The sequence below is a fragment of the Antechinus flavipes genome, chromosome 2 (genome assembly GCF_016432865.1).
Source record: "Antechinus flavipes isolate AdamAnt ecotype Samford, QLD, Australia chromosome 2, AdamAnt_v2, whole genome shotgun sequence".
NCBI classification, from domain to species: Eukaryota; Metazoa; Chordata; class Mammalia; order Dasyuromorphia; family Dasyuridae; genus Antechinus; species Antechinus flavipes.
Window position 1 is genome coordinate 390,645,433 of NC_067399.1, and position 27,120 is coordinate 390,672,552.

At 34.4% G+C, this 27,120-nt stretch overlaps 1 protein-coding gene across 1 annotated transcript in view; it reads right to left on the reverse strand.

Moving 5' to 3' along the window:
• DIAPH1 (diaphanous related formin 1) overlaps positions 1-27,120 on the reverse strand; it is an 86,672-nt gene that overhangs the window by 59,046 nt on the left and 506 nt on the right. The window contains exons 2-3 of the mRNA XM_051978615.1: positions 2,961-2,987; positions 1,615-1,770 (exon numbers count right to left, since the gene is read on the reverse strand). Coding sequence (XP_051834575.1) covers positions 1,615-1,770; positions 2,961-2,987 — 183 coding nt within the window. The remainder of the gene's footprint in view (positions 1-1,614; positions 1,771-2,960; positions 2,988-27,120) is intronic.

The following is a 27,120-nucleotide window of genomic DNA, read 5'->3' on the forward strand; positions in this document are numbered from 1 at the left end:
CATTTTTTTAAATGATAAAAGGAAAGGATTAAAAGAAACAAGGGAATATGTATAACAATTAATGCATAGGAAAGTGAGCAGAATGGAAAACAATTTGTACAACATTGTAAAGAAAAAAAGTATTGAAAAACATAGAAACTCTTATTAATGCAATAACCAATCAATACCCTAAAAGATTAAGCATGTTACTCACATCCTAACAGAAAGGTAACAAATTTAAAGTGAAGAATGATATATATATATATATTTTTACCCACAGCCAATGTGTAGATCTGTGTTATTTAACTATGCTCATTTTTCAATAAAGGAGGAGTTTTTTTTTAATTGAGAAAGGTGAAAATGATGCCAAAAAAAAGAGGGCCTTTGAAACTTTTTCTCTTAAATTCATAGAAGAAAATCAAAGGAAGTTCAAACAGTACAGCCTTGAAATTAACATGTTGAATTTCTTCTATACTTTTTTTTTAAAAAGCTATATACATGTAATAAAGATATGCATTTTGTATTTTAAAAGATTGATTTCTTTTCAATTTATTTATTTATTTTGCTGAGGCAATTGGGGTTAAGTGACTTGCCCAGGGTCACAGCGAGGAAGTGTTAAAGTGTCTTAGACCAGATTTGAACTCAGGTTTCCTCCTGCCTTCAGGGCTGGTGCTCCATCCACTGCGCCACCTAGCTGCCCCAAAAGATTAATTTTTTAACAATTTTACAATTACCCTGTGAGGTACACAGAACAATTATTACCACCTCATTTTACAGGTGAAATAACTGAGGCTGAGAGATTAAATGATTTATCCTCATGATTATATAATTATTAAGCATCAGGACTAGGATTCAAACCCAACTCTTGTTCAATGTACCATGATGTTTAAATTAAAAGTATTTTTATAAGGTTATAATTAGTCTTAGCAAACTTACAAAAGAATTTTCTAACTCCCCAAAAGATATGATTAGCTTGCCCTCTTTTTGTTTATTTAACATTTATCAAGTTCTTATGTAGGCAGAACACTACATCAAGCATTAGAAAAGATGTAAAGTTTAGAGAAGACAGATTTCTTGCCAGAACTTACGGCTTAGTAAACTATGTTCTAAACAAACAAACAAACAAACAAAACCCACATTTTTAAAAAACCTCTTTTTCATAAAACCTATCAGCTGTTGCTGGTCCTAATCTTCAAAACATGTTTATCAATGACTGTGGTATAAGCTGAAGAGTCATCTCTAAGTTCTTTTACCAGATTCTCTGAGTTCTCTTACCATTCACTATTAACACTCTGTGACTTTGAGTAAATCATACTTCCCTGTATCTCATTTTCTTGTTTATGCATCTTTCACCTCCAACCCCAGCCCCCAAAAGATACACTCTCAGAGATTAGCTCTATTCATTTAGTAGGACTTGAACATTCATAAACTGGCCAACAGTTTAAGTAGTACAAAGCTCAACCCCCAAAAGTAAGTTAGTCTTTGCACATTCTAGTGTTCCAGTTCCCAGTTAAATCTAAAATTCTTGTAATATAGCAGAAAAAGCTCATTGAGGAAGTATTGATGGAAAGGACTATATCATGTCAACGATACATTTTCAGTAATAAGCAATTTGTCTCAGGGCTTTGAACTTACCAACATCTGTTCAAAAAGGACTAAGACTTGCTCATCTGAGACATCCTGAAGCGATTGTGCAGAAGGATCTTCACCATAGTATGCAGATGAATTCCTATGAGCAGAATTAGGCTTTTCTTTTTCTTTCTTTATCCTCATACTGGTAAATCTCTCCAGCTAAAAAAGAAAAATAAAACTGTCACTGATCCAATTTTATCTCTGCACTAAAAACCAATCATCTAAGGTCTTACACACCATGGCTCTAAGGAGTCAGTGACAGAAGAACCCAACTTAGTTCCAGTATTTTTCTAGTATGAGATGGCTATAACGACTATCAAAGAACTACATAGCAAATTAACCCCTATCACTGTAAAGTGATTTTCTCCAATACTGAGGACACTTCTGAGCCTTTAGAACTCTTTAAAGTAAAATTAATAATTTCCTTACCTTCTATCAAGTTCTCTAGCTTCAAAAGAGCTAATATCTAATATTCTAACCTATCTGCACTATTATCATACATTATTTCCCTCAAGTACCAGCAAGAGATGCAACCAGGCCCTCACAAAACTTCTTTGCCAAATCCAAAGACAGGCAGGACCACAGCCCTTAATTAAAAGGATCGGGAAAATCAACTGACACAAAAATGTGCTTGGTCCTTCAAAGTATTCTTGAATTCTAGTCCTTCTAGCACAAAATATCTGAGCAAATTCCATGGAGAAAGGGACAGTATCATTTATCTAATTCTATATAGGTCATAGCACCTAAGCACAGAGTGCTATAAGCAGTAGGAAGCAGTTTTCAAATGAATATCAACCTTCTCTGCTGGTTGGATGTTCTGGAAATAATAATATGAACTTGAGTCTAAACTCCTTTTCTTGGATATACATTTATATTCCAGAGTTCCAGAGTTAACTGGAATCTTACCTTCAAATATTTATGGACCATCCCTGGCAGAGGAAAATTATAATGTGTTCACTAGCAAGCCTCAAGCACAACTGCCAAAAGAACCAACAATAACCTTAAGCCATTCCTCCTCATGCAGCTGTTAATTATAAAAATTTCCCCCCACATTTAGGGCCTTAAAACTCGTTAGTGCCCATCTTAAAGAAGCAGATAGTTCAGAGTTGAAGAATTCCATTTTAATCTTGGAAAGTAATGAACTTTGTACGGGCAGAGAAGGAGCACATGCAATTAAGCACAAACACAGCAGAGGATCGTGAGAAGCATATGGAGAAGCTTGAGAAAAAACAATGTCAGTTACTCAGTACTAGGAAGCATGTATACTAACATGGAAACATGATCTAACAATTGGTAATCATCATAGGAGGCGAACTATGAAAACTACATGCAGAACAAAATCACCTTACCTCATCTGCCATGAGCCGCTTCAAAGTCTATGAAACACAAGAAGAAGGAAAAAAGAGGGAGACAGTTTAGTGAAAACACTCTAAGCACAAGATGGGGTTAGGGAAAGAGAAGAGAAAATAATGGGAAAACACTAATATGTCCTCATATCAAGTGATTACAAAGAAGAAATTGATAAACTATCCTCTTGGATGGAGTAAAAATTAGGGTGGCAATGGGGGAAAGAGAAGAAAGTTTTAAGGAGAGCTGTACATGCCTTTTTCAAAAAAGAAGCTAAAAGCAAGAAAAGTTGATCTATTTCTATAGATACTCTTTGTTCTCATCTAATCCTAAACTCAGCTCCTCTTCTTATAGTAATAAATGGTAATAGAGCAGATGCTACTTGAACCACTACTCTTAAGATATACCCTTCTATACCCTTCTCCCCCAAAGTAGTACTACCACTCCAAGAGGAAGTTAGCCTCATTACAGATGAGGCATAACAAGAGGAAGCAGTAACAAACCTGTGCTCACCATGACTGCCATACCCTCTCTGAATCTTATCATTCTATCCCAGATTTCTGATCCATAAGAGGGTTTTGAAACCTCATTAATAAGCATTGCTACATGTTTTATTTCATTTTCCTGAGTCAGCAAGAATGGAGTTTAAGTTTTGCTCTGCAAGGAAAATCTTAGGTTTCAAGCAGCATCAAGAATGAAACAGAATAAAAAGATGAACTCTAGAGTCAGAGGACCTGAGTTCAAAACCTGCCTTTGATGCCTCGTATCTCTGTGATTTTGGGCAAGTCACAACTTTTCTGAACTTCAGTTTCCTCATTTGTAAAATAGGAGGATTAAATAAGATGATCTTTGAAGTTCTCTCTAGCTTTAGATCTATAATCCTATTCAGAGAACCTTGTTCAATGCCACTAGATTATGTGTGAGATTTCCCACCTGGGAAACACTTTAAGAAGGTTTCTACTAGCAACACAAAAACCAAGAGGGGCAAACATAATTATTAGTATCTGAGATGGAAGAGGACAGATAGCTCTAGAAATCAATCCAAAGCTATTTTTTGGTCCTAAAAGGAGCACTGTTTTCAATGACCTGCCTTAGAATTCAAAGTCTACTGCCAGAATAGATTAATACCTAAAATGACTATAATGTATAATGTGTGGTTAGGTGATGCATCAGATAGAGCACTGGGCCTATAGTCAAAAAGACTCATCTGAGTTTAAATCTAGTCTCTTACTAGCTATGGGACCTTGGGCAAGTCATTTAACCCCAAATGCCTCAGCAAATTAAAAAAAAAAAATTAATATACTTATGTCATTCCTGTGACACAAATAGGAATTACACACACATACACAGACACACACAGACATATTGACACACATACACAAATGCATGTTCATATGCAGCATTTCTCATTAATGAATGAAAACCTGCTTACATTTGTGATAATATTGACATTCCAGCAGAGGGCAGAGACAAAGAGCAAACAAAAGCAACAGGTAAAAAAAAAAAAAAATCACATTTTCAAGAACTTGACAGTATACCAAAACAATTTATCAAATTCAAATTAGGTTTGAATGGAACCCAACAGAGTGAAGAGGAGGTATGGTTTACTTGTTATATGGAAAGTTTAAAAGCTTCCACATTAAAAAGCTTCAAAGCACAGTGAATTTTCAAACACAAGATTCTTAAAGAGATTTTTTGTATGTATTAATATACTTTTTTGGGGAGGTCCAATAGAAAACTGAAAAAAGAGGTCCTAAGGAACATAGAAGGATAGTAGTAGACTAGGAAGGTAAATACTGCTAGATTTGTACTCTTAACCCCAATCTATAACTATAATGTTCTCCCATTTTTTAGCCCAAGTCCTCTCTCTATCCCCACCACTATCAGAAGTTTACCTCATACTTTACTGGGAAAATAGAGACGACTGGTCTGAACATCCTTTGCCTACCAATTGCACATCCAAAAAGAATTTTACAACATCACTCATTCTCTCATTCCTTGTTCCAAGTGCTGATAAAGATGATCTTTCTTCCGTCTTCCTTTCTCTATATATGTGCTCTTGATTCTATTCCTTTCATTCAATAATTTACAGCTCTCTTAATCATTCTGTCTTTAACCCTCAATCTCTCCCCATTAGTTCCCCACTGCTGTCTATAAATATATGGTTTCCCTCATCCTTCAAAACAGAATTCTTCTCAGAATGATGATCATTCAAAATATTAACCTATAGTTTTCCTCCTTTTCAAACTTCTAGAAAAAGCCATCTTGATATGTATTGTCTTCACTTCCTCTCCTCATTTCTCAGACCCTTGCAATCTGGAAACTGTTCAAATTACCAATAATCTCTGAACAGCTCATTTTGACATCAAGTCTTTTCTCATTTCTCATCCATGAGATTGTGAGATTCTCTAATAGATGGTGAGACTCTTGAGGAAATCTTTTCACTCTTTTTGTATCCTCAGAACTTAATCATGTCTCAAGCATGGTAGGTCCTTAAGAAATATTTTTTAACTATTCACTGACTCATTCTTCTTGATTTTTCTGCAGCACTGGACATTACTGACGACTTCTCAGCTTATCTACTTCTTGGGTTTTTGTAACATTATTTCTTGATCTGACCCCCTTTCTTAGACACTTTTAGAGTCCAGCTTCTTAAACTGTGATTTTCAATCCCATATGAGGTCTCATAACTGAATACAGAGGTTGCAAATTTATGATTTATTATCAGTAAATATTTGATTTGTATACCTATTTTACATATCTATATACCCAGAATTTCTCAAGCAAAAAAAGGAGTCATGAGTGAAAAAAGTTTAAGAAGTTCTGCTTCTAATTTTAGAGGATCATCATCCATCATATCCTTTAACTTTGGATCTGCCCCACAGCTCTTCTTTCTATATATACTTTCTCTTAGTGATTTCATCTGTTTCCATGGATTTAATTATTACCTCTAAGTAAAAGATTTCTGTATCTATAAAATTTACCTTAATCTCTCTCTTGACTTTCATTCCTATATCTCCAACTGTTTATTAGACAATTTCAATTTTACATCAAAATAGTCACTTTAAATTCAATATATTCAAAATAGAATTTATCTTATCCTTCTTTTCCATACCAAATCTTCTTCCTAATTTTCTTATTTCTGCTGAGGGCATCACTATCCTTCCAGTCATTCAGATTCACAGCTTGCATCATTCTTAATTTTTCATTTTCCTTCCTCCCTTACATCAAAGCAAGTCTTGCTCCTTCTATTTCCACAACATGTTTTATGAACATTCCCTTCTTTCTACTTCCCTCCACTTAAAATTCAGACCTTGATCACTTCTGTTTGGACTGCTTCAAAAGCCTTTCAATTATGTTCTCTATCTTATGTCTCTCTTCTCCAAAAATTCAACCTCCGTGCTACTCTTAAATTAATGTTCTTAAATCACAGATTTGACTATATCATCCTCCTGTTCCAAAAACTTCAGTAGCTCCCTATTGTCTCTGAAACAAAATATAAATTTCTCTGTTTGGCATTCAATGTCCTTTACAATCTGACTCCAATCTTCTTTTTGAGACTTACTACATTTCTCCCCTTATACACTTTGTTAGAGCCAAAATGGTCTATTTAGTGCTGCTCCCCCCCAACCCCTTCCATACCCCACTTCCATACTCAGATTAGCTCCCACAGACTGGACCAAAATTCCTCCTCATTTCTACCTCCCAAAATCCCTAATTTCAACTAATAACTTCTCTAGGAGGCTTTTCCTATTCTCTCCAATTGTTAGTGCCTTCCCCTCCTGCCAAAACATATACTTACATATTTTGTATAAACATACATAATTATATATAGAGAGAGAGCCTCAATTTTTTTTCTTTTTAACACTAAGGCCTAGCATAATGCCTTCCATGCAGTAGACAGTTAATACTCAAATCAATACTTTAATATTCCCTCTATAGCTCTTAATTGTCTTTAATGACAATGCATTCCTCCGAGATCTTCCCTCCTTGTGCTGTCCCAAATCCTTCCAAATCTAGTTCCTATGGCCTTCATTTGGTTGTGCTGTTTTACCTTTTTCTTTTTTTTTTTAATCTCCTCTACTCTGCACCTCACTGAACTCCTGGAATACAAAAATACTGAAGAAAAACACGGATCTACAAGAATTAAGCCTTTTAAAGATACCTGGGGCATGGAAATTGTTTCATTTAACTAAATGGAATGTTAAAATGGCATTCTTTATAATAGGATTTTACTTAAAAGAAAGTTCCCAAACTCAACAAATTTTATAAAATCAGTACAACATTCAGAAATATACTAAATTATAGTCCACAACATCACACAAATGTCTAAATACTGTACTTTTGATTGCTGCTATAAATTAGGATTAGTCACTATAAGAGAAAGCTATCCCTTCACTCTCTTCAGGATAAAGGTAAGTCAGGATTCTGAGTCAGTTATTATATGATAATTTTCCAATGCAATCAATAATCTTTGCAGCTTTGGTGGCAAAGGGAATCTTTTGACTTTAAAAAGTAAGCAAATATCCTACTCATTTCTTTATGATAGTTTCTTTTGAAAGCAAGTATATATATCATGATACCAAAAATAAGCTTCTTGGCAAACTCAAATGAACTGAACTAAGTAACTTAAGTATAGTTTCTTCCTTCAAGAATAGGGAGCTTCCTTAGTCAAATATATTAACTTAGGACTTCAACATGAGAGGATGACTATGGTCAGAGGTCACTGTGTACATATTTCCTGTCTTCATTACTATACTTCACAAGAATTGTGAATTGTGCTTGACATCAAATATATGATAAAAATCTGACATCTAAAATATGTAGGGAATTAACACAAAATAGTCCAAGAAACATTCACTTGATAAGACATCAAAAGATATTAACAGTTCTCATAAGAAACACAAATTATCAACAACTATATTTTTTAAATTGCTCCTTATCACTAATAAGAGAAAAACAAATTTTTAAAAACCTCAAGATTTTCAAATGAAGGTGGTCTAGCTGTACCTGATCTAAAATTATATTATAAAGCAGCAGTCACCAAAACCATTTGGTATTGGCTTAGAAATAGATTAGTTGATCAGTGGAAAAGGTTAGGTTCACAAGACAGAATAGTCAACTATAGCAATCTAGTGTTTGACAAACCCAAAGATTCTAAATTTTGGGATAAGATTTCATTATTTGATAAAAACTGCTGGGATAACTGGAAATTAGTATGGCAGAAATTAGGCAAGGACCCACACTTAACACCACATACCAAGATAAGATCAAAATGGGTCCATGACCTAGGCATAAAGAACGAGATTATAAATAAATTAGAGGAACATAGGATAGTTTATCTCTCAGACTTGTGGAGGAGAAAGAAATTTGTGACCAAAGATGAACTAGAGACCATTACCGATCACAAAATAGAAAATTTTGATTATATCAAATTAAAAAGCCTTTGTACAAACAGAACAAATGCAAACAAGATTAGTAGGGAAGCAACAAACTGGGAAAACATCTTTACAATTAAAGGTTCTGACAAAGGCCTCATTTCCAAAATATACAGAGAACTGACTCAAATTTATAAAAAATCAAGCCATTCTCCAATTGATAAATGGTCAAAGGATATGAACAGACAATTTTCAGATGAAGAAATTGAAACTATTACCACTCACATGAAAGAGTGTTCCAAATCACTATTTATCAGAGAAATGCAAATTAAGACAACTCTGAGATATCACTACACACCTGTCAGATTGGCTAAGATAACAGGAAAAAATAATGATGAATGTTGGAGGGAATGCGGGAAAACGGGGACACTGATGCATTGTTGGTGGAGTTGTGAACAAATCCAGCCATTCTGGAGAGCAATCTGGAATTATGCCCAAAAAGTTATCAAACTGTGCATACCCTTTGATCCAGCAGTGTTTCTATTAGGCTTATACCCCAAAGAGATACTAAAAAAGGGAAAGGGACCTGTATGTGCCAAAATGTTTGTAGCAGCCCTGTTTGTAGTGGCTCGAAACTGGAAAATGAATGGATGCCCATCAATTGGAGAATGGCTGGGTAAATTGTGGTACATGAATGTTATGGAATATTATTGCTCTGTAAGGAATGACCAGCAGGATGAATACAGAGAGGCTTGGAGAGACCTATATGGACTGATGCTAAGTGAGATGAGCAGAACCAGGAGATCATTATACACTTCGACAATGATATTGTATGAGGATGTATTCTGATGGAAGTGGATTTCTCTGACAAAGAGACTTAACTGAGTTTCATTGGATAAATGATGGACAGAAACAGCTACACCCAAAGAAGGAATACTGGGAAATGAATGTGAACTATTTGCATTTTTGATTTTCTTCCCGAGTTATTTTTACCTTCTGAATCCAATTCGCCCTGTGCAGCGGGAGAACTGTTCGGTTCTGCAAATATGTATTGTATCTAGGATATACTGCAACATATTTAACATATATAGGACTGCTTGCCATCTTGGGGGGGGGGGGGAAGGAGGGAGGGAGGGGAAAAAAAACGAAACATAAGTGATTGCAAGGGATAATGTTGTGTAAAAATTATCCTGGCATGGATTCTGTCAATACAAAATTATTATTAAATAAAATTAAATTAAAAAAAAAAAAAAAAACTCAAGATTTTAAAAATTAACAAAAACAACTTTAAAAAGAGAGAGAAAGTGAGACGTTTAATACCAGAGAGATTATTGGGAGGACAGAACTATCACCACTGATGGAGCTGTGAATTGGTCCGATGCTTAGAAAAGAATTGAGAATTACGTAGAAAAAGCCACTTAATTCTTCTTGATCCAGTGATCTCATTAGTGGTTATCTAGTTAAAGGAAATCAATGACAGAAAGTTCTGTATATAATAAAATACTTCTAGCAGCACCCTTTATGTCGGGGGGAAAAAAAAAAAAACCTTGGAAATACATTGTAGAGGAGCTAAACAAATTGTGGTATAGAAATGTAATCAATTTTTAAAAATTCAAATCACTTTATTTAATTAACAAATACTTGTTTTCTTTCCTTCCCACCACAATCCCAATTTAAAAGAAAAAATAAATCTTAACAGCCTTGTAATAAATATGCAGAATCAAGAAAAGAAATTCCCACAATTCTGTTCAAAAATGTTCAAAAAATCATTCTATAGCATAAATACTATCACTTTTTTGTCAAGAGGTGGGCCGTAGAAATAGATCATTAATCCTCTGGAATCACAGTTGGTCATTTCACTGACCAGAGATCCAAAATCTTTCACAGTTTATCTTTACATTATGGTTATTGTATAAATTGCTCTCCCAATATGTAACAGTATAACAATGTAAGAACCAAATATAAGAAATTCAGAGTAATTTGAGAAGATTTATATGAACAAGGCTGAAATATATCAGAACAGTTCAATGGCCAATCTTGTCTAGAGGGCTAATGATAAAATACAGTACTCCCTTGTCCATGGAGAGGTGGTAAACTACAAGTGTAATGAAGCATATGCCATTCTATATGATCAATGTGCCACTTTGTTTTGCTTAACTATACTTTGTTACAAGAAAGAGTTTCATGGTGAGTCGATGGATACTAGGAAATTAAAACAGTTGTCTAAAAAGCATCAATAAAATATTTTCTTAAATAAATTGTTAAGTCAAGACCACAAACATTTATTGAGAATCTTACAATGTGCCAGGTGCTGTGCTAAATCCTGAGTTCACAATCAAATGGGGAAGACAAAATACAGTCATATACAAACAAGATGCATACTAGAAAAATTGGAAATAAATAAAGGACTAACACAGGCTTTTTGCAGAAAGCAGGATTTTAACTGAGGCTTGAAAAAAGGAGAAAGAAATAAGGATGAGCATTCCAGGCATGGGGGAAAGCTAGTGAAAGTTCAGTGAGTTAGGAGATGAGAGTGTCTCTTGGGGGAAACAGTAAGGATTGAAGAGTGTGTGGGATGAGTTAGCAGTATAAAAAGACTGAAAAAAAGGAGTTACAAAAGCATTAAAAGCTAAACAGAAGATTTAATATTTGATCCTGAAGGAAAAAGGGGATCATTGGAGTTTACAGAATAAGGGGGAGATCAGGTCAAACATTAGCATCTTGCCTCACCTCCATAAGTTATTATATGCACATATCTGCCTCCAATTATACCTGTAATGCTTAATTCACTAATGTAAGGTTCAGACTGGCAGAAGCCAAGGTAGCACTCCACAATTCAAACTACATAATAAACTCATCTGAGGCAATTTGAGAAATTGACTGCCCCAGAGCTACAAAATTAAAGGATATTACCACTTGCCCAGTCCTTCATAATGTTGCTGCTGGAAGAAGCAAAAATCTGAAGTACTTGTAACTTCAGGTCATCTGATATAGCTTCTGCAATCCTTGATGCCATTAATTAACAGATTCAGCAGAAACCACTTCCATAATATCCATGTCTGTTTATTTGAAGGAAATGCAGAGTAATAGATTATCCTGTGAATGGAAGTTTTGTTAAGATTTCTGATAAAATGTACCTTCGGTTTGAACTAGTTAGTTGTTTAGATCATCATGTTAATAAGGACATAGCTGTAGTTTCACACAGGAAAACTGTTTCATACCCACAGGCTACACATCTAATCCTAGCCAATAGTTACAGAATCATAAACTATATCCAAAACAAGAATCCATATAGCATTATACCAATAAGAATAATCTAACAGTTGCTTAAAGGCCTCTAATAAGGAAGAAAACCCATCTTCTAATGCAGTTAATTTCATTCATTCTTGCACAACTAATTTTTAGGAAGCTGAAATTAGTCTCTGTAACTTTATCCACTGTTACTGTTTTTTCCTGAGGTCCCACGAACTCTAATCTCTTTTCAATGTTACAGCCAGTCAAATACTTGAAAATTACTACACTATCCATAAATAACCAACCACTATTACACAACTTGTATTGGATTACAAGATTCAGCAAAAAAACCACCACTAGAAGAAAAAGCACAGATCAACTTTGTATATCCAAGGAAAACATTTTCATTCATATTATGGGCAAACTAGAAAAGAATCCTGTGACAAGGAATAACTTTGCCAGCTGAATCTTTAGAAATAAATTCCCTTCCTATGAGTGAATATAGCAAGGAGAAGACAAGTAAGTTTCAATATCAGTTCACACAAATGTGTGAGCTGTCTTTCGTAGGGGCATTACCCAATTATGGAACATCATTCAAGTTGGGAAAGATAATTTCCTCTTTAGGAAACAATAAACCTAGCAAGGACTACTCACACTAAGTTAAGATAAAAAATGAATGCTATTTACAACCAATATTTAATTTCTACTCCTAAATCTACATAGGCAGGAAGAAATAGGTTCAGAATTCCTACATCTGAAAAAAGAATCCTCAGTCCATCCTTTCCATTTTTAAATTCTCTTGGTATTAATATTGGTATTAATTTTGGTATTAATACTTTATTTCCTGTTATGGTACATGCAACAGATTTGAATTCAATTATTTTAAGCTTTGCCATAAAATCTGATCCCATCCCTAGTGGATGAAGATAGTTAGGCAATCCATTTGTTCCTGCTGCCTTTCGATTTCCCAACCTTTATATAATACTATCCTAATACTATTCCATAATATTGACGTAAAGAAGAAAGGGCTTTAAAGTACTTTACAAGGCCAGCATCACATACAATAATGAAATTCAATGGGTTAATCTCAGTGCTTCAGTTCTCATGATGTTATATACAGAGCAAAGGCTAACTATAAATAGTAAATGATAATTTTTTTATTTCTAATAAAAGGAAAAAGACAAAGATAAAATCAGGAAGAAAATCCAGTTATAATAACTACAAATTATAATTTATGAATTAAAATCAATTAAATTCCTATCTCACTACTTTTCAGTGGTAACAACCTATAACTAGGAGTCATACATTCAGTTCATTAGGATATAAGAACAATAAAGGGTTTGCAAAATGGAATGTATAAATTGAGAAAACTTTTGTTCAATTTAAGGAAGTAAAATTAAAAAAGAAAAAGTCCAAGTGCAGAAATGGACTTTGTCCAAAGCAGAGATGACTGCTTTGTCACAAGGGAATGTGGTCACTAAGAAGGATCAAGCTCTGGCTGCTAGGCTGCACACTTTCCCAAAATTCTTTCCTTTCCACAGCCAAGCTGGTCAAATACACATAGTTAGGCAATCCATTTGTTCCTGCTGCCTTTCGATTTCCCAACCTTTATTTAATACTATCCTAATACTATTCCATAATATTGACGTAAAGAAGAAAGGGCTTTAAAGTACTTTACAAGGCCAGCATCACATACAATAATGAAATTCAATGGGTTAATCTCAGTGCTTCAGTTCTCACGATGTTATATACAGAACAAAGGCTAACTATAAATAGTAAATGATAATTTTTTTATTTCTAATAAAAGGAAAAAGACAAAGATAAAATCAGGAAGAAAATCCAGTTATAATAACTACAAATTATAATTTATGAATTAAAATCAATTAAATTCCTATCTCACTACTTTTCAGTGGTAACAACCTATAACTAGGAGTCATACATTCAATTCATTAGGATATAAGAACAATAAAGGGTTTGCAAAATGGAATGTATAAATTGAGAAAACTTTTGTTCAATTTAAGGAAGTAAAATTAAAAAAGAAAAAGTCCAAGTGCAGAAATGGACTTTGTCCAAAGCAGAGATGATTGCTTTGTCACAAGGGAATGTGGTCACTAAGAAGGATCAAGCTCTGGCTGCTAGGCTGCACACTTTTCCAAAATTCTTTCCTTTCCACAGCCAAGCTGGTCAAATACACACAGTTAGGCAATCCATTTGTTCCTGCTGCCTTTCGATTTCCCAACCTTTATTTAATACTATCCTAATACTATTCCATAATATTGACGTAAAGAAGAAAGGGCTTTAAAGTACTTTACAAGGCCAGCATCACATACAATAATGAAATTCAATGGGTTAATCTCAGTGCTTCAGTTCTCACGATGTTATATACAGAACAAAGGCTAACTATAAATAGTAAATGATAATTTTTTTATTTCTAATAAAAGGAAAAAGACAAAGATAAAATCAGGAAGAAAATCCAGTTATAATAACTACAAATTATAATTTATGAATTAAAATCAATTAAATTCCTATCTCACTACTTTTCAGTGGTAACAACCTATAACTAGGAGTCATACATTCAATTCATTAGGATATAAGAACAATAAAGGGTTTGCAAAATGGAATGTATAAATTGAGAAAACTTTTGTTCAATTTAAGGAAGTAAAATTAAAAAAGAAAAAGTCCAAGTGCAGAAATGGACTTTGTCCAAAGCAGAGATGATTGCTTTGTCACAAGGGAATGTGGTCACTAAGAAGGATCAAGCTCTGGCTGCTAGGCTGCACACTTTTCCAAAATTCTTTCCTTTCCACAGCCAAGCTGGTCAAATACACACAGTGTGTTTTCTAATTGAACAAGCATTTATTAACTGCCAATGTGCAAAGCACTATAAAAGCCAGGTCAATAACATGACCTTTTGGAACCCCACTTTTCATGAAATTACCAAAGAAAAAGGCTTTCTCAGCCCCCCCTCATCATGCTTCTAGAACCAAGAGTTTTCCTTTAAAACTTCCCAGGAAACTTTAACAATCTTTAGGACATATTTGGAAACATCATCAAAAACAGAAATGTTATTCAAAGATTATTAAATAATTTTATCCTGGTTTCTGCTTTAAGATATTTATAAATTCAAAATTTCAAGGGAATAATTTTCCTCAAATATGTTTGAAAGTAGTGCTTTGCATATGGTGGTTACCTATATACCTCAAAGAAAGAAAGGCCCCATGAGCAGAAAAAGATCCCTAACAGGATTTTTTAACAAAAACCAAAAAAACCTCAAAATAAATTGGGTGTTCATGTTATAGGAAATACTAGGAAAATTATTTATATATTAAGAAAAAACTGAATAAACTATAGCATAATAGTAACTAAATATCATTTCACCATAAGGGGAAAAAAAGTCTGCTTATTATGAGGAATTCTGGAAAGTATGAAAAGACAAGTATGGAGTGCAAGAGATAATGTTGTAAAAAAATTACCCTGGCATGGATTCTGTCAATACAAAGTAATTATTAAATAAAAATTAAAAAAAAAGAAAAGACAGGTATGAAATAATAGGTGAGAAATAAATAGAATCAAGGAACTATGTACAACTAACCAAAGTAATATAAATGAAAACCACACCAAGAAAGGCAAACTGACCAAAATGAACAGATAATGAGCTATCCTTCCTTCTTCTTGGTAGAGAGGTAAGGAGCAGACTTACAAATGTTGCATGATTTTGCTTAAACTTTTTTTTCTGTCACAGGAAAGATCCAAAAGAAGAGGCTATATTGGAAAATGGCCAACATAAAAAGAAAAGCAGTTGCCAATTGAATTTGAGGTTTATTCTTGAATAAACCTGACCTTTTTTTTTTTTTTTTGTGATTAAATGAGAGAACTTTAAATATCAGAATTTTAAAAATCTGTCTTAGCAGACATTCTAAACTTGATGAAAACCAAGAAGTCTCCAGGATGTGAAGAACACAGTAACTTTTTGCCTTCTACTTGCTTTTCCTATAGCCTCAGGATCAGGATCCCAGATAGCTAATAGCACAGAAGGAAGAAATCCACTCAGGTTTCACTATTCCAGCACAAGGAACAGGTGGAAACTAGGCTAGGAACATTTCATTCCTACTACAGGTCCACCAGAACAAGCTGCCAGGACCTTATACCACAACATATTAAGAAGTTGGGAAAAATAAGTCACCAATATGGAAGAAGTTCATTGAAAGCATTTTGTTATCAAGTATCACAAGGTGCTTCTCTCCCACTTCATTTACTGGCAAAAGTGGAAAGCAGAATATGCAAATATATTTTGACATAATGTAATAAAAGATAGGACAAGTTCTCTTCCCCTCCAAATTCTTTGGAAGTCATGTCCTATTCAAACCTGTAGAAAAACACATAGGTAATTCAAGATGAGAGAAGGTTCCATGTGAATAATGCCAATGTTCCAAATATCTCATTCATTATTCTTTTTCTGAGACCTCTCTTTTTACTACCTTGACTTGGAGAAACTAGGATCACTACTTTGGAAAAGGGGTGTTGGTCCACTCATTTGGAAATACAGTCAGTAACTCAGGAATGCTATTTCTCAATCTCTATAGCAACTGTCTTCTCCTCCCATGTTGTGATGTAAGCTACAGGCCTGACTGCCCTTACTGGAGGATGGGCACTTGTGACACACCCAGAGCCTGGCAGACAGGAAGTTCTTGCAGCTGTTGTTGCTTCTTCTTGTAGCCAGGAAGCACTAGGACACCCTGCTCCTAGTCAGGAATCACCCCTAACACAATTTTACAATTGCCCACATCTCTCTTATTTTTTTAAGTGAAGATCCTTTTCCATTTTTTCATCCTTAGATAAACTCTTAGAAACACACAACTCAGGGCAACTACATGGCACAGTGGATAGAGCACCAGCTCTGAAGTCAGGAGGACCTGAGTTCAAATTTGACTTCAGACACTTACCATTTCCTAGCTATGTGATCCTGGGCAAATCACTTAATCCCAACTGCCTCAGCAAAAAATGAAACACACAATTCAGCATTCTGCCTGATCATACTAACAGAAAATTATAATACTACTTAACAAACCCAACTAAACATTCTGAAAAATAATTATTGTGATGGGAAAAAAAAAAAAAGACTGACCCTTTATACAGTTACATTAAAGTTATATTGGGAGGACATTCAAAATGGAAATACACAGAAAGATTAATAACCCAGGATTGTGTTACAAGTGAGACTTATAATGTGGTCTAATATTTCCAGTAGCTAAACATTCTCAAATTGGGTTAAACACAAATTTGAATTTTTCAGACTTCTAAGCTATAGTAAAATCATGCTCCAAAGAGCCTATAATTTATCAAGCTAGTCATAGGTTCCTAAAGATGTCCAAAGAGGCTGACACCAAAGTACTAAACTTCCCAACTCTGAAACTGTTCAACAGAGACTAGGTGACTAGCTGTATATGTGTTTCCTGTACACAGTGACATACTGGACTTTTTGTAAATCTTTTAGACCCTTCTAACTTTAATATTCTATTACCGTATCTCTAGCTTTTCTTTTTTGGCTTTAATAATATAAGATATAAATGAGCATATAGTATTATCCAATTCCTCTTACCAAAATGTCAACCAAATCTTAATAGTTTCAACCTGTACTTTATGAAAATACTACCTGTGAAACAAGAAAAGTTAGATATACTTAAGGAAACCTGCCAAGGGGGAAGCTGAAAAATTTTGACAATGATTTATAGGAAAAAAAAAGAAAATTTGGACATGATATGTATGTAACTAATATTCCTTTTTATGATATCGTCTAATGTCTGCTTCTTGCCTGATAGTCATATCCTACAGAGGCTTTACCACTTCTTCTTGTGGTTTCAATCACAGGAAACAGACGTCACCCATGAGCCTAGAAGTAACTAACGAAATAACCCATGGCGGATGCAAAGAGCTGCCAACTAAAGCCAACTCCCACTATCTCTAAATAGTAGAGCTAAGATATCACCAGGGACCTCCTTATTGAGAGAATCTTTCAAAGTCTACTAAAGCTAAAAATTCTATATGTTTTCAGTTGGCTAAAGGAGCTTTAGCACCCTAATTTTAAGTTCTTTACATCAATCATTCAGAAGAATGAGCCAGAAAGATAATAAAGAGTTGAAGAGTTCATTCTCTGACTGCATTAGACTCTTTTTATTGGAGAAGTTACTATCCTACTCCCTGCCTCAATCTTACTCTTTGACCCCATCTCTTTACAACAGAAGGCCTAGGTGCACCCACTGATATAATATTTAAATTTTATTTTTAAATAAAGATTTTCATCCTGCTTCTATTTTTTTTAACTTGAAAAAAAATGTGCTGTAACAACTTACAATTTGGTCTTTTGGGGATCAGATTAGAGATAACATGGGAAATAAATTCTAGTCTTGGCTCTGTCACTGATGATTTGTGACCTTAGGCAGGTGACTTCCCCTCTTTGAGCTTCAGTTTGCTCATTTTGTAAAATAAAGGGATTTAGGTAGAAGATCCCTAAAGTAGACAGAAGGTTCTTCATGTTTCTACTCCAATTACATGTAACAATCATAGGATCAAGATTAGACTGCAGAAATAAGGATTCATTTCTCTAAATCTGAAATAATTAGTGAAAACACAGATGGGTGGATAAAAATTCATGAAGAGAAAAAAATCAAATAGTTTTAATATCTCTACTTTGGTAGCAGAGAAATAGCCCTGAAATTCTAACTCTAATATAAATATATTCACATTTTCAGATTTTTACTATCTTTCTAAGAGCAGAAAATCACCATCCTACATTCCAATCTGGCAGACCAAAATGAAAGATGCATGCTTTAAAGGAGAGAAAATAAAAGACATTATCTACTCATTACCAATGTTCTTTTACCCTTGCTTTCTATAAGTAATTTCAAAAGATCCAAGGATTTTTTAGTCAGCTCAAGAGCTTTTATCAAATGGTTTTCTCTCACTTCTATAACCTTAAAGGAAAAGAAAAAAGTCCATTTTGGCTGAAATGGAGAGTGCTACAATTCAAATCAGAGAATATTTAAGCTCATATAGAATATTTAAGCCACAATACTAGGCACTGAGTGACCTGCAAAGTTTAGATAATATAAGTCTCTGTCTTAAGGGATACATGCCAGATAGAGAAATAAGACACATAATAAACAAATAACTATAGTACAAACTAGAAAATAGTGTAACACACTGAAAAAGAGGGTTAAATATGGAGCCAGGAGGTCTAGGCTCTAACAATATCCCATACCCTCTTTGGCTTTCAATTTCTTTACCTCTAAAGTAATCCTATGCCCTCCAACTCTAAAATTACATGATTCTAAAAAATTATCTCCCTTAAAATCTAAGTTCTCCTTCTACCACATATTACCTTTATCCTTCTCTGAACTATAACTTTCACAGTCAATATCAAATAATGGCATGTCATGAAGTAATCATCTTCTTCTCTGTTTCTGGACTAGCAAAGAAATTATAAGTTCCTGGAAGTCAGAGACCAAAACAGCAGCACCTATAACAATATCATTACTCTAAATACTCTTGATTATTCATTAAATTAACATAATGGAAGTCATTTACTTTACTAGAAGAATTAGATGAATAACAAAAACCATAGAGTATATATACTCTAGTAAGGACAAAAGAAACTTCAGATTCTCTCTCCATCACTATTACTCTACCAGGTCCAGATCAAGCAGAAAATACTCATTTTTAGAAGGTTTCTTGCAGAAATCACTTCATGATTAATAACTATGAGCAAATAATTCAAAGCATAATCTATATTCAAAAAGAGACCTATGTAGCAAGAAACTGAAAACTGAATGGATGCCCCTTCAGTGGAGAATGGCTGAATAAGTAAGTTATGGTATACGAATGCCATGGAGTATTATTGTTCTATAAAAAATGATCAGCTGGATGATTTCAGAGATGCCTGGAGAGACTTACATGAACTGATGCTAAGTGAAATGAGCTGAACTAGGGAAGCATTATACCCGGCAACATCAATATTATATGTCAATCAATTCCGATGACTGCGACCCTTTCTAACAATGAGATGATTGATGCCAGTTCCAATTTTCTTGTGATGAAGAGAGCCATCTATACCCAAGAGAGGAATATGGGAACTGAATATGGATCACAACATAACATTCTCATTCTTTTTGTTGTTTGTTTGCATTGTTTTCTTACTCATTTTCTTTCTTTTTTGATCTGATTTTTCTTATGCAGCAAGAAAATTGTATAAATAGGTTTACATATATTGTAATGTATGTAATATGTAAATTTTACATATTTATTTTATTTTTTATTTTAAATATGTAATTTAAATTTTTTTTTTATTTTAATATGTAAAACATATTGGATTACTTGCCATCTAGGGGAGGGGATGGGGGAAAGGAGAGGAAAATCTGAAACACAAGGCTATGCAAGGGTCAATGTTGAAAAATTATCCATATATATGTTTTGAAAATAAAGCTTTAAAAAAATAAAATTAAAATTACAAAGTAGTTAGCATGGGAAAAAAATAATTCCCTAAATTCAATTCCCTAAAAAAAAAAAGGGGGGGGGGGGGAAGAGACCTATGGTTATTAGCCATTATCCACCTCTGTAGTCCTTCAGAAACAGCTTAGTACTACTACTCTATCGCAGAAGTCACATGGAAGAACCACCAAAAAAATGTTACAAGAACAGTTTCTCCTTCCCCTTTCCCATAATCACCACTTGTTCTATTTAATTTACACAGCAAAATTCCTGACAGGTGACATTGTTTCATTTACATAAGAGACTATGTTACACTCAAAAGCTACTCACTCACCTTTCTACTGACCTATGATTCAAGAAAAAAGACAAGCTGCCTGGACTTAAAGCAACACAGTTGTTTCCTGCACATCTAAAGGATAAGCAAAGTTCAATTAACTTTTGGAAATTTTTCCTATTTTTCAAGTCTGGGGGAAAAGGATGAAAAACAGATAAACCTTCACCACTACAATCTTTACAGAGATCAATGAACTTTCTGACAGAATCCACAATACCCTTTAATATCAAGGAAATCACTTTAACTTTCAATGTTCTTAGGCAACCTTTTAAGATTCTAAGTGGCAAAACATTTATAATCTGCCTTGATAGGTTTCTCCACTAGGAGTTAATTTATTCATACCAGTGAAATTAAGAAACAGATTAAAAAACAAAGTTACTGATCCAAGCAACAAAGAAATAAGTTCATTTAATCTTTTCTCTACCCTTCTCTCTGGTGCTATCTGTTCCTTTTCTAAAAATTACTTTTATTATTCCAAATAACTTAAGATAGGGGAGGAGAGTTGTAATTTAAGCAAATTAGAACAATCAATAATGCTTAGATTTTGTTTCTAGAATGCAGACTAATTTAAAACAATTTTGAAACATTACCTTACATCCATGAAATTATCAAGGATAAGATAAGAATACAAAGAAATACGAGAAAATATGAAATGAATAAGAGTTAAGAAAACCAAAACAAAAGAGTATAAAAATTCAGACAAGTTGATGACTTTGTCAACTACCTTGTTAAGTTAATATATACAATGTATCTAGGATATACTGCAACATATTTAACATATATAGGACTGCTTGCCATCTTGGGGGGAGGGGGAGGGAGGAGGGAGGGAGGGGAAAAAACGAAACATAAGTGATTGCAAGGGACAATGTTGTGTAAAAATTATCCTGGCATGGATTCTGTCAATACAAAGTTATTATTAAATAAAATTAAATTAAAAAAAAAAGTTAATATATACAAGTTGTTGATTTCACGAACAGGAATAAATAACAGGAAAAAAGTACAAGTATTTTTAGTTAGTAGTTGGGTTTTTTCCTTGTTCTTGTTCATATATCTTAATATACATATGTACACTGAAATTAAACTAAATTTTAAAGTAGAACATAAGCTCCTATTCGCATCATGTTTATATGCAATTTGCAACTCTTTTCCCTCGGGATATTTTCACCTGAAACAAAGGTGAAGGTAGATAAAATTATGTCAATATTCTGGGCTAGCCTTAGTAATCTCCATTTATCATTAAGAATCTTTCCTCCATTTACTGAAGTACAATTACTTAAAAGTTGTATAATTAATCAAAATAAACTGGAATTGTCGTCTTTTGATTTTTTTTAAATTTTAAAAATTGTTCACTAATGCGTAAATGTGTGTATTTGCAAAAGAAAGGTAGGGGAAGAGCTATAAATGGTTTCCAAATGTTTAAAGGAGTTAATTTTTGTTTGGGGGCTTTCTTCCTTTTAGATTTCAGGACTAAAACTTAAAAATACCTTGGTGCAACAAGCAAGATCCATACTCCTGTTTCCCAACAGGGTTGGAAGTTCATTTGGCTCCAATTACCCCAGGAAGAGAAGGGACAAGGAGGAAGAAGGAAGAAAAAGATGGGTAGGGTCAGAGTAGTAACTTTTCCCTATTCACCTCACCTACTTAGTGGCAAACATTCTGTAGCCTTTTGTTAGAAGAGAGGGGATAATTTTTAAAAGCTATTTAAAGGCTTTTAAATAATTTTTAAAATATTTTACTAAGAAGGTATAGCAAACATTGAAATATAAAAAAAAACCCCAGCAAATCAAAAGGCACACTCTCAAGTAAGTAGCTTCAAATTAAAAAAAAAAAATTATAGGGAATGGTAAATAAAGAGGACATTATATAGGAAAAAACACATTTTTTGTAAAAAAATAATAATAATAATAATAAGTATGAAATCTGCTTTTACAAAAATTAAGTTTAAGAAAGGATTGGGGAAACTCTAGTGTTTCCAAAAGTTGTGCATTATTTTAATCAATTAAACTGTAGATAATTTCTGAATATTAGGATGCTAATTCCTTGTCTCCATAAATTTCTTCTATTGGCTTCATGCACACAAGATTTATACCTAGAATTACCATGTATCTATTAAACTGTGTTTCACTGCAGATAAAACGATCCCTTATGTATAATACACAACATCTATTTGTAAAGTGCATCAGGACCCCTAAATTAGTCTCATCTGATACACAGGCCAACAACAAAGTTTAATTATTTTCTCATTTTTTATTATCTAGGTCTTTCTTTCTTTCTTTCTTTTTTTTTTTTTAAATTTCAGCAGATCTTTACAAGAATATCTACTTTTAAGGACATTTCTCCCTTGGCAGGGAATTTAATTTTGGTTGCACAGTCAGCTACAGTATACATTGAGTGAAAGAGGATTTCCTTTGAGGCTAGTCTAAATGTACCAGTCACTGTCACCAAGTAATCCTGTAGAGTGTCTTTACAGACACAGCTGGAAGAAGAAATTTTCAGGTCATTTTACAATCTGAAATATAATTCCTACAGACCATCCTTTATCCCAGGTGTTAAAATCCTTGGCTTTAGTACCACTTCTAAAACACAAAAATTGTGCGAAGTTTCTGGATGGCCTGCTCCAACTTTTCCAATCATAGTTAATATCTTCTTTAAAGGCAGACAATGAGAAATTTGCACAAAAGCTTAGGACAATAAGTATTTTTTATTTATAGCTTTAGTGTTGATTAATCCCTATTTGACATCCTATTTTTCTGACTCTTGACTGACCTCTCTCAAAAATCTTTATATAAGTTCAGACAAAAAAAAAAAAATCTAAATTATTCCCCAATGTAGTCTAACTGGAACAAAATAAATAAATAAATAGATAGATAGATAGATAGAACAGACAGAAAAGGGAAAGTCATGTTTGAAGATGCTTCAAATTAAAGATGAAAGAAAACTCCTCCACTTCTAGTTTTTCTTATTTAAATGCTTTATAAAGTTATGTTTCTAGCATAAATAAACCTATAAAGGGAGCAACTTTAGGGGGAACTCAAAAGGTAAAGCATTTTCTCATAAATGTTTCTCTTTTTCATATATGTGACTGCCATTAAATATGAGGACTAAAGAGTCAGACACGATACTTCTCTTACAATCACATTTTAGAAATAGCTTTAAGCAATCATGCCAGACTGGGACTGTCAGTCTTGTTTACCACTACTGAAAGAGGAGGGTTTACACCAAATTCTGCTAAATGAGATTTCTATTATTCACCTACAAGCTAAGACTTTCTCAACAGATGGTTTTAAAAAATAAATAAATAAAAGGCATATCCATGAATATGTGTGAATCAAACTCACTAAGAACAAGAGGAGAGCATCAAGCAGCCTTTTTCTAATTGCTATGACATATAGCAATAAAAATTACATAGATACCACACAATAGCCATTTAAAGTTAGGTTTCATCTCTTCTCCATACCCAAAGCACCTCAGAAACAAAAAGCAAATTCCCAACCAAATGAGACTTTATGCCTCATTGTGGATTTCCCTTTTTTTCCTCTTACTTAAATCTGACTCCTTTCCTCCTTTCCCAATAGCCTTTTCTTTTAATCCATGTCCCTCCTAAAATTTGTGATCAAAACCTTCCTAAAAGATATCAAACTCCTAAAGGGATTAGTAATACTCTCAGAACCAGATATAGTCATTGGAGGTTTTCTTAAAGAGACTCATGCTATAGTTCCAGAAAACAAACTTTAGAAAAGGCAACAACTTTGAGTTTAGAGCCTACTTCTAACAAGAAAGTCTCACTTTAAATAACAATTAAAAACAAGCAATACACCACTGGCATTTTCTCACACACAAAAAGTTGGTGCCACTCCTAACCCTAGATGTTTATAGAACTTACATTTTTTTCCCCAAAGGCAAGGAGAGGGGGGGCTAGAATGTTCTTAAACTTACTAGTTTAGAGCTTAAATTTACTAGTTAGAAGATATTTAAATAATTCTTTCCTTAAGAAAAAAAAAATTCTCCTCACTACTTGTAATACTAGATTAGACATTTCAACAAGCTAAGGGTTAAAAATACCTTTTGAAGAAATAAGGAACTTAAAACTCCACCCTCTCTAAAGCAAATATAGAGTCAAATACATTCACCAGATAAAGAAAGGTAACAGTAGTTTACGGAGCAGAGTGCTAGAAGTTTCTCAGCCTCGAGCAACATACATTCAATAGATTCCAAAACTCTGTGAAACATACCAGAGCTAGGCAAATCAAAGACACAAAAAAAATTCCTAAGAATGACCTGGAAAGTGTAAAAAAAGGAGCTAAGACTGTAAATCAGCAGGTCTACTTGGAATTCAGGAGAAGGACAAACTCAATGCAAAGTGACACTAAGGATTAGAAAGAAATTCCAAATAAGGGGCCTAAGAACTTTAGACTGGGAAGGAAAGCTTAATCCAGACTAAAAAAGATTCAGCAACCAATCTAGAAAAATTCAGGTGACGCTATGGTACAAAACACAACATTTTTGGGCCAAAGAGAAATTTTCTTAAACTATTATGCCCCAAGCTCAGGGTGAAGAACTAACAGCCAGTATAAAAATATGCAATTAGTGGTCTGAAATAATGAGGCTAATTATAAAGATCGATTGTTATCAGACCTAGGGGCATCTGGTTTAACTATACATAGGCAGAAAAGAAAGCTCATTACTTTAATCCCTTTGGCAACTACTTCAACCTTTTTACACAAGGGCTTTCCTCTTTACAACTGTGTCACTTAAGTATTAAACATATTATAGTCCTATTTTACAGACAGGTAAGTGAGGCAAAGGGAGATTAGGTGACTTGCCTATGGTAATAGGTAATAGCAGAGTTCAGCACTCAAACTAGTCACTTCAAATCTATTCCCCTTTCCATTATGTCAGCTGCTCCAGTACAAGTCATTCCTGTGTAGTACTGCATTTCCCAACATCCTAGTTAGAAAGTAGTATTTCCTTCCAATTCATCATTTTTATCAGTTTTCTTGCCAAGTTTCTGAGAAAATTACTTGGATTGTTTGAGGGAAGTAAGGAAGAAAAGGTAGGATAAAGAAAATTATAAGCAATTTATTTCATGAGAAATAAAGTTCGTAAGGAGATTATCATCTTGAAGAAGTGAATACAGAGTTACAACTAATAAAGACTTATTAAGATCTTGTACTCAACTAAGCTCTTTAAAGGAGCCATAGATAATGTGTCTCTTGTCTTTCCAAAGTGTTAAGAGAATAAAGAGCCTCCAGGAGAAAGGAGTTGGAATGGAGGATTTAGTATGGGGGAAAGGGATGGACATTATAACAGAACATGCTAAGTAAGGGCTGCATGGTTTTCTTCAGAATGGAGTTGAAGTTGGGAACCCACAGAAAGAAAGCTATACTACTCAACACAGACAGCACTGAAGAGAATGAGGTAGAAGACAGGATGAAATGACAATAATAGAAAATGTATAAAACAATTTCATCATTCACAAATTATTTGAAATTCTATTTTCCTCTCTACTTGTGGAGGGAGAGAATTATTATTATATTAGGGCAAGAGTCTACCCCCAAGTTTACCCCCAAGGAAGCAATAAGACAAAGGAAGAAATTCTGGAAAATAAGAATAATAAGATGACTGAGGGATATGCCTAATGGAGCAGGAGTTTATTTCTTTAAACGAAAGGACAAATATCTGAGAGGTCACATGTCAGGTAACATTCCTGAGAGCCATTATCAGATGACACTAGACTGAGGGCATAAAAGATTTTATTGGATGCAAAGTTAACAAGTAAAAAGACTAAACCATAAATCGGGAAATGGGGGTGGGATGGGAATGGGGGGAGAAGGGAGAGGGTGATAAGAGAATACCAAGAGAGGTTTAGAAAAATGAACATGGGAAAGTACCTGGAGAAAAGAGGGTTGGGCCAAAGAAGGAACATCTAGGTTAACAGAAGGGGGAAATAGAAAGTTGGAGAGTGATTGATAGAAGGTAGGAATTAAAAGGTGAGATAGCAAAAGAGAATTAATTCAGGAAAGGTTATGGGAGAAAACGTCTGAAAAGAAGAAGTTTCATGGAATATTAGGGGAAAACAGAGAGAGCAACAACAAGCAAAGGAAGACTCAACAGGAGCTGCGAAGGTGGCTGGCTACCTGAAGATTCCCAAGGAGGGGAAGAGAAGGTGACAAGGCTGATGAAAAAGGACTCTCCATTACCCTGTACGTAGTAACTCAACGGGGCCCAGGGTGTGGAGGAAGAGAAAGGGGAGAGTGGACAGTGGACAGAAGTAATTAAAGGTGGAGTAAATGGAGAGAAGGGGCTTAAAGGATCCAGGTTTTGGTGTGGGAAGTAGGGAGGTGAGTACCTGTGAGGCCAGGTGGCGAGGGGGGGTTGGGAAGTTTAGGGAAAGAGATAAGAAGGGAAACCAGGTTTGAAATGTTTGTTGGGACAGGTAGGAATAAAGGTGGCCCGAGCGTAGAAGAAGGGATTATGGGGAGCCCGGTCGGGGGTGGGGTAAGAGGTGGTTGAAGAGGATCAAGTCGGGGAGAGTGGCTAGAGGGGATTAAGAGGGCCAGGTGTGCACAGAGGGACTTTTGAGAGGGCAAGAAGGGCGCCAGGACTGACTCAGATCTTATAGTAGTCGGGGTACGAGGGCATTAAGGGCTTGGGGAAGCAAGAGTTGAGGAGGAACGGTGGCGAGGGTGAGCCGGATAGCAGGAAGGGCACCGGGCAAGCTGGCAGGCAGCG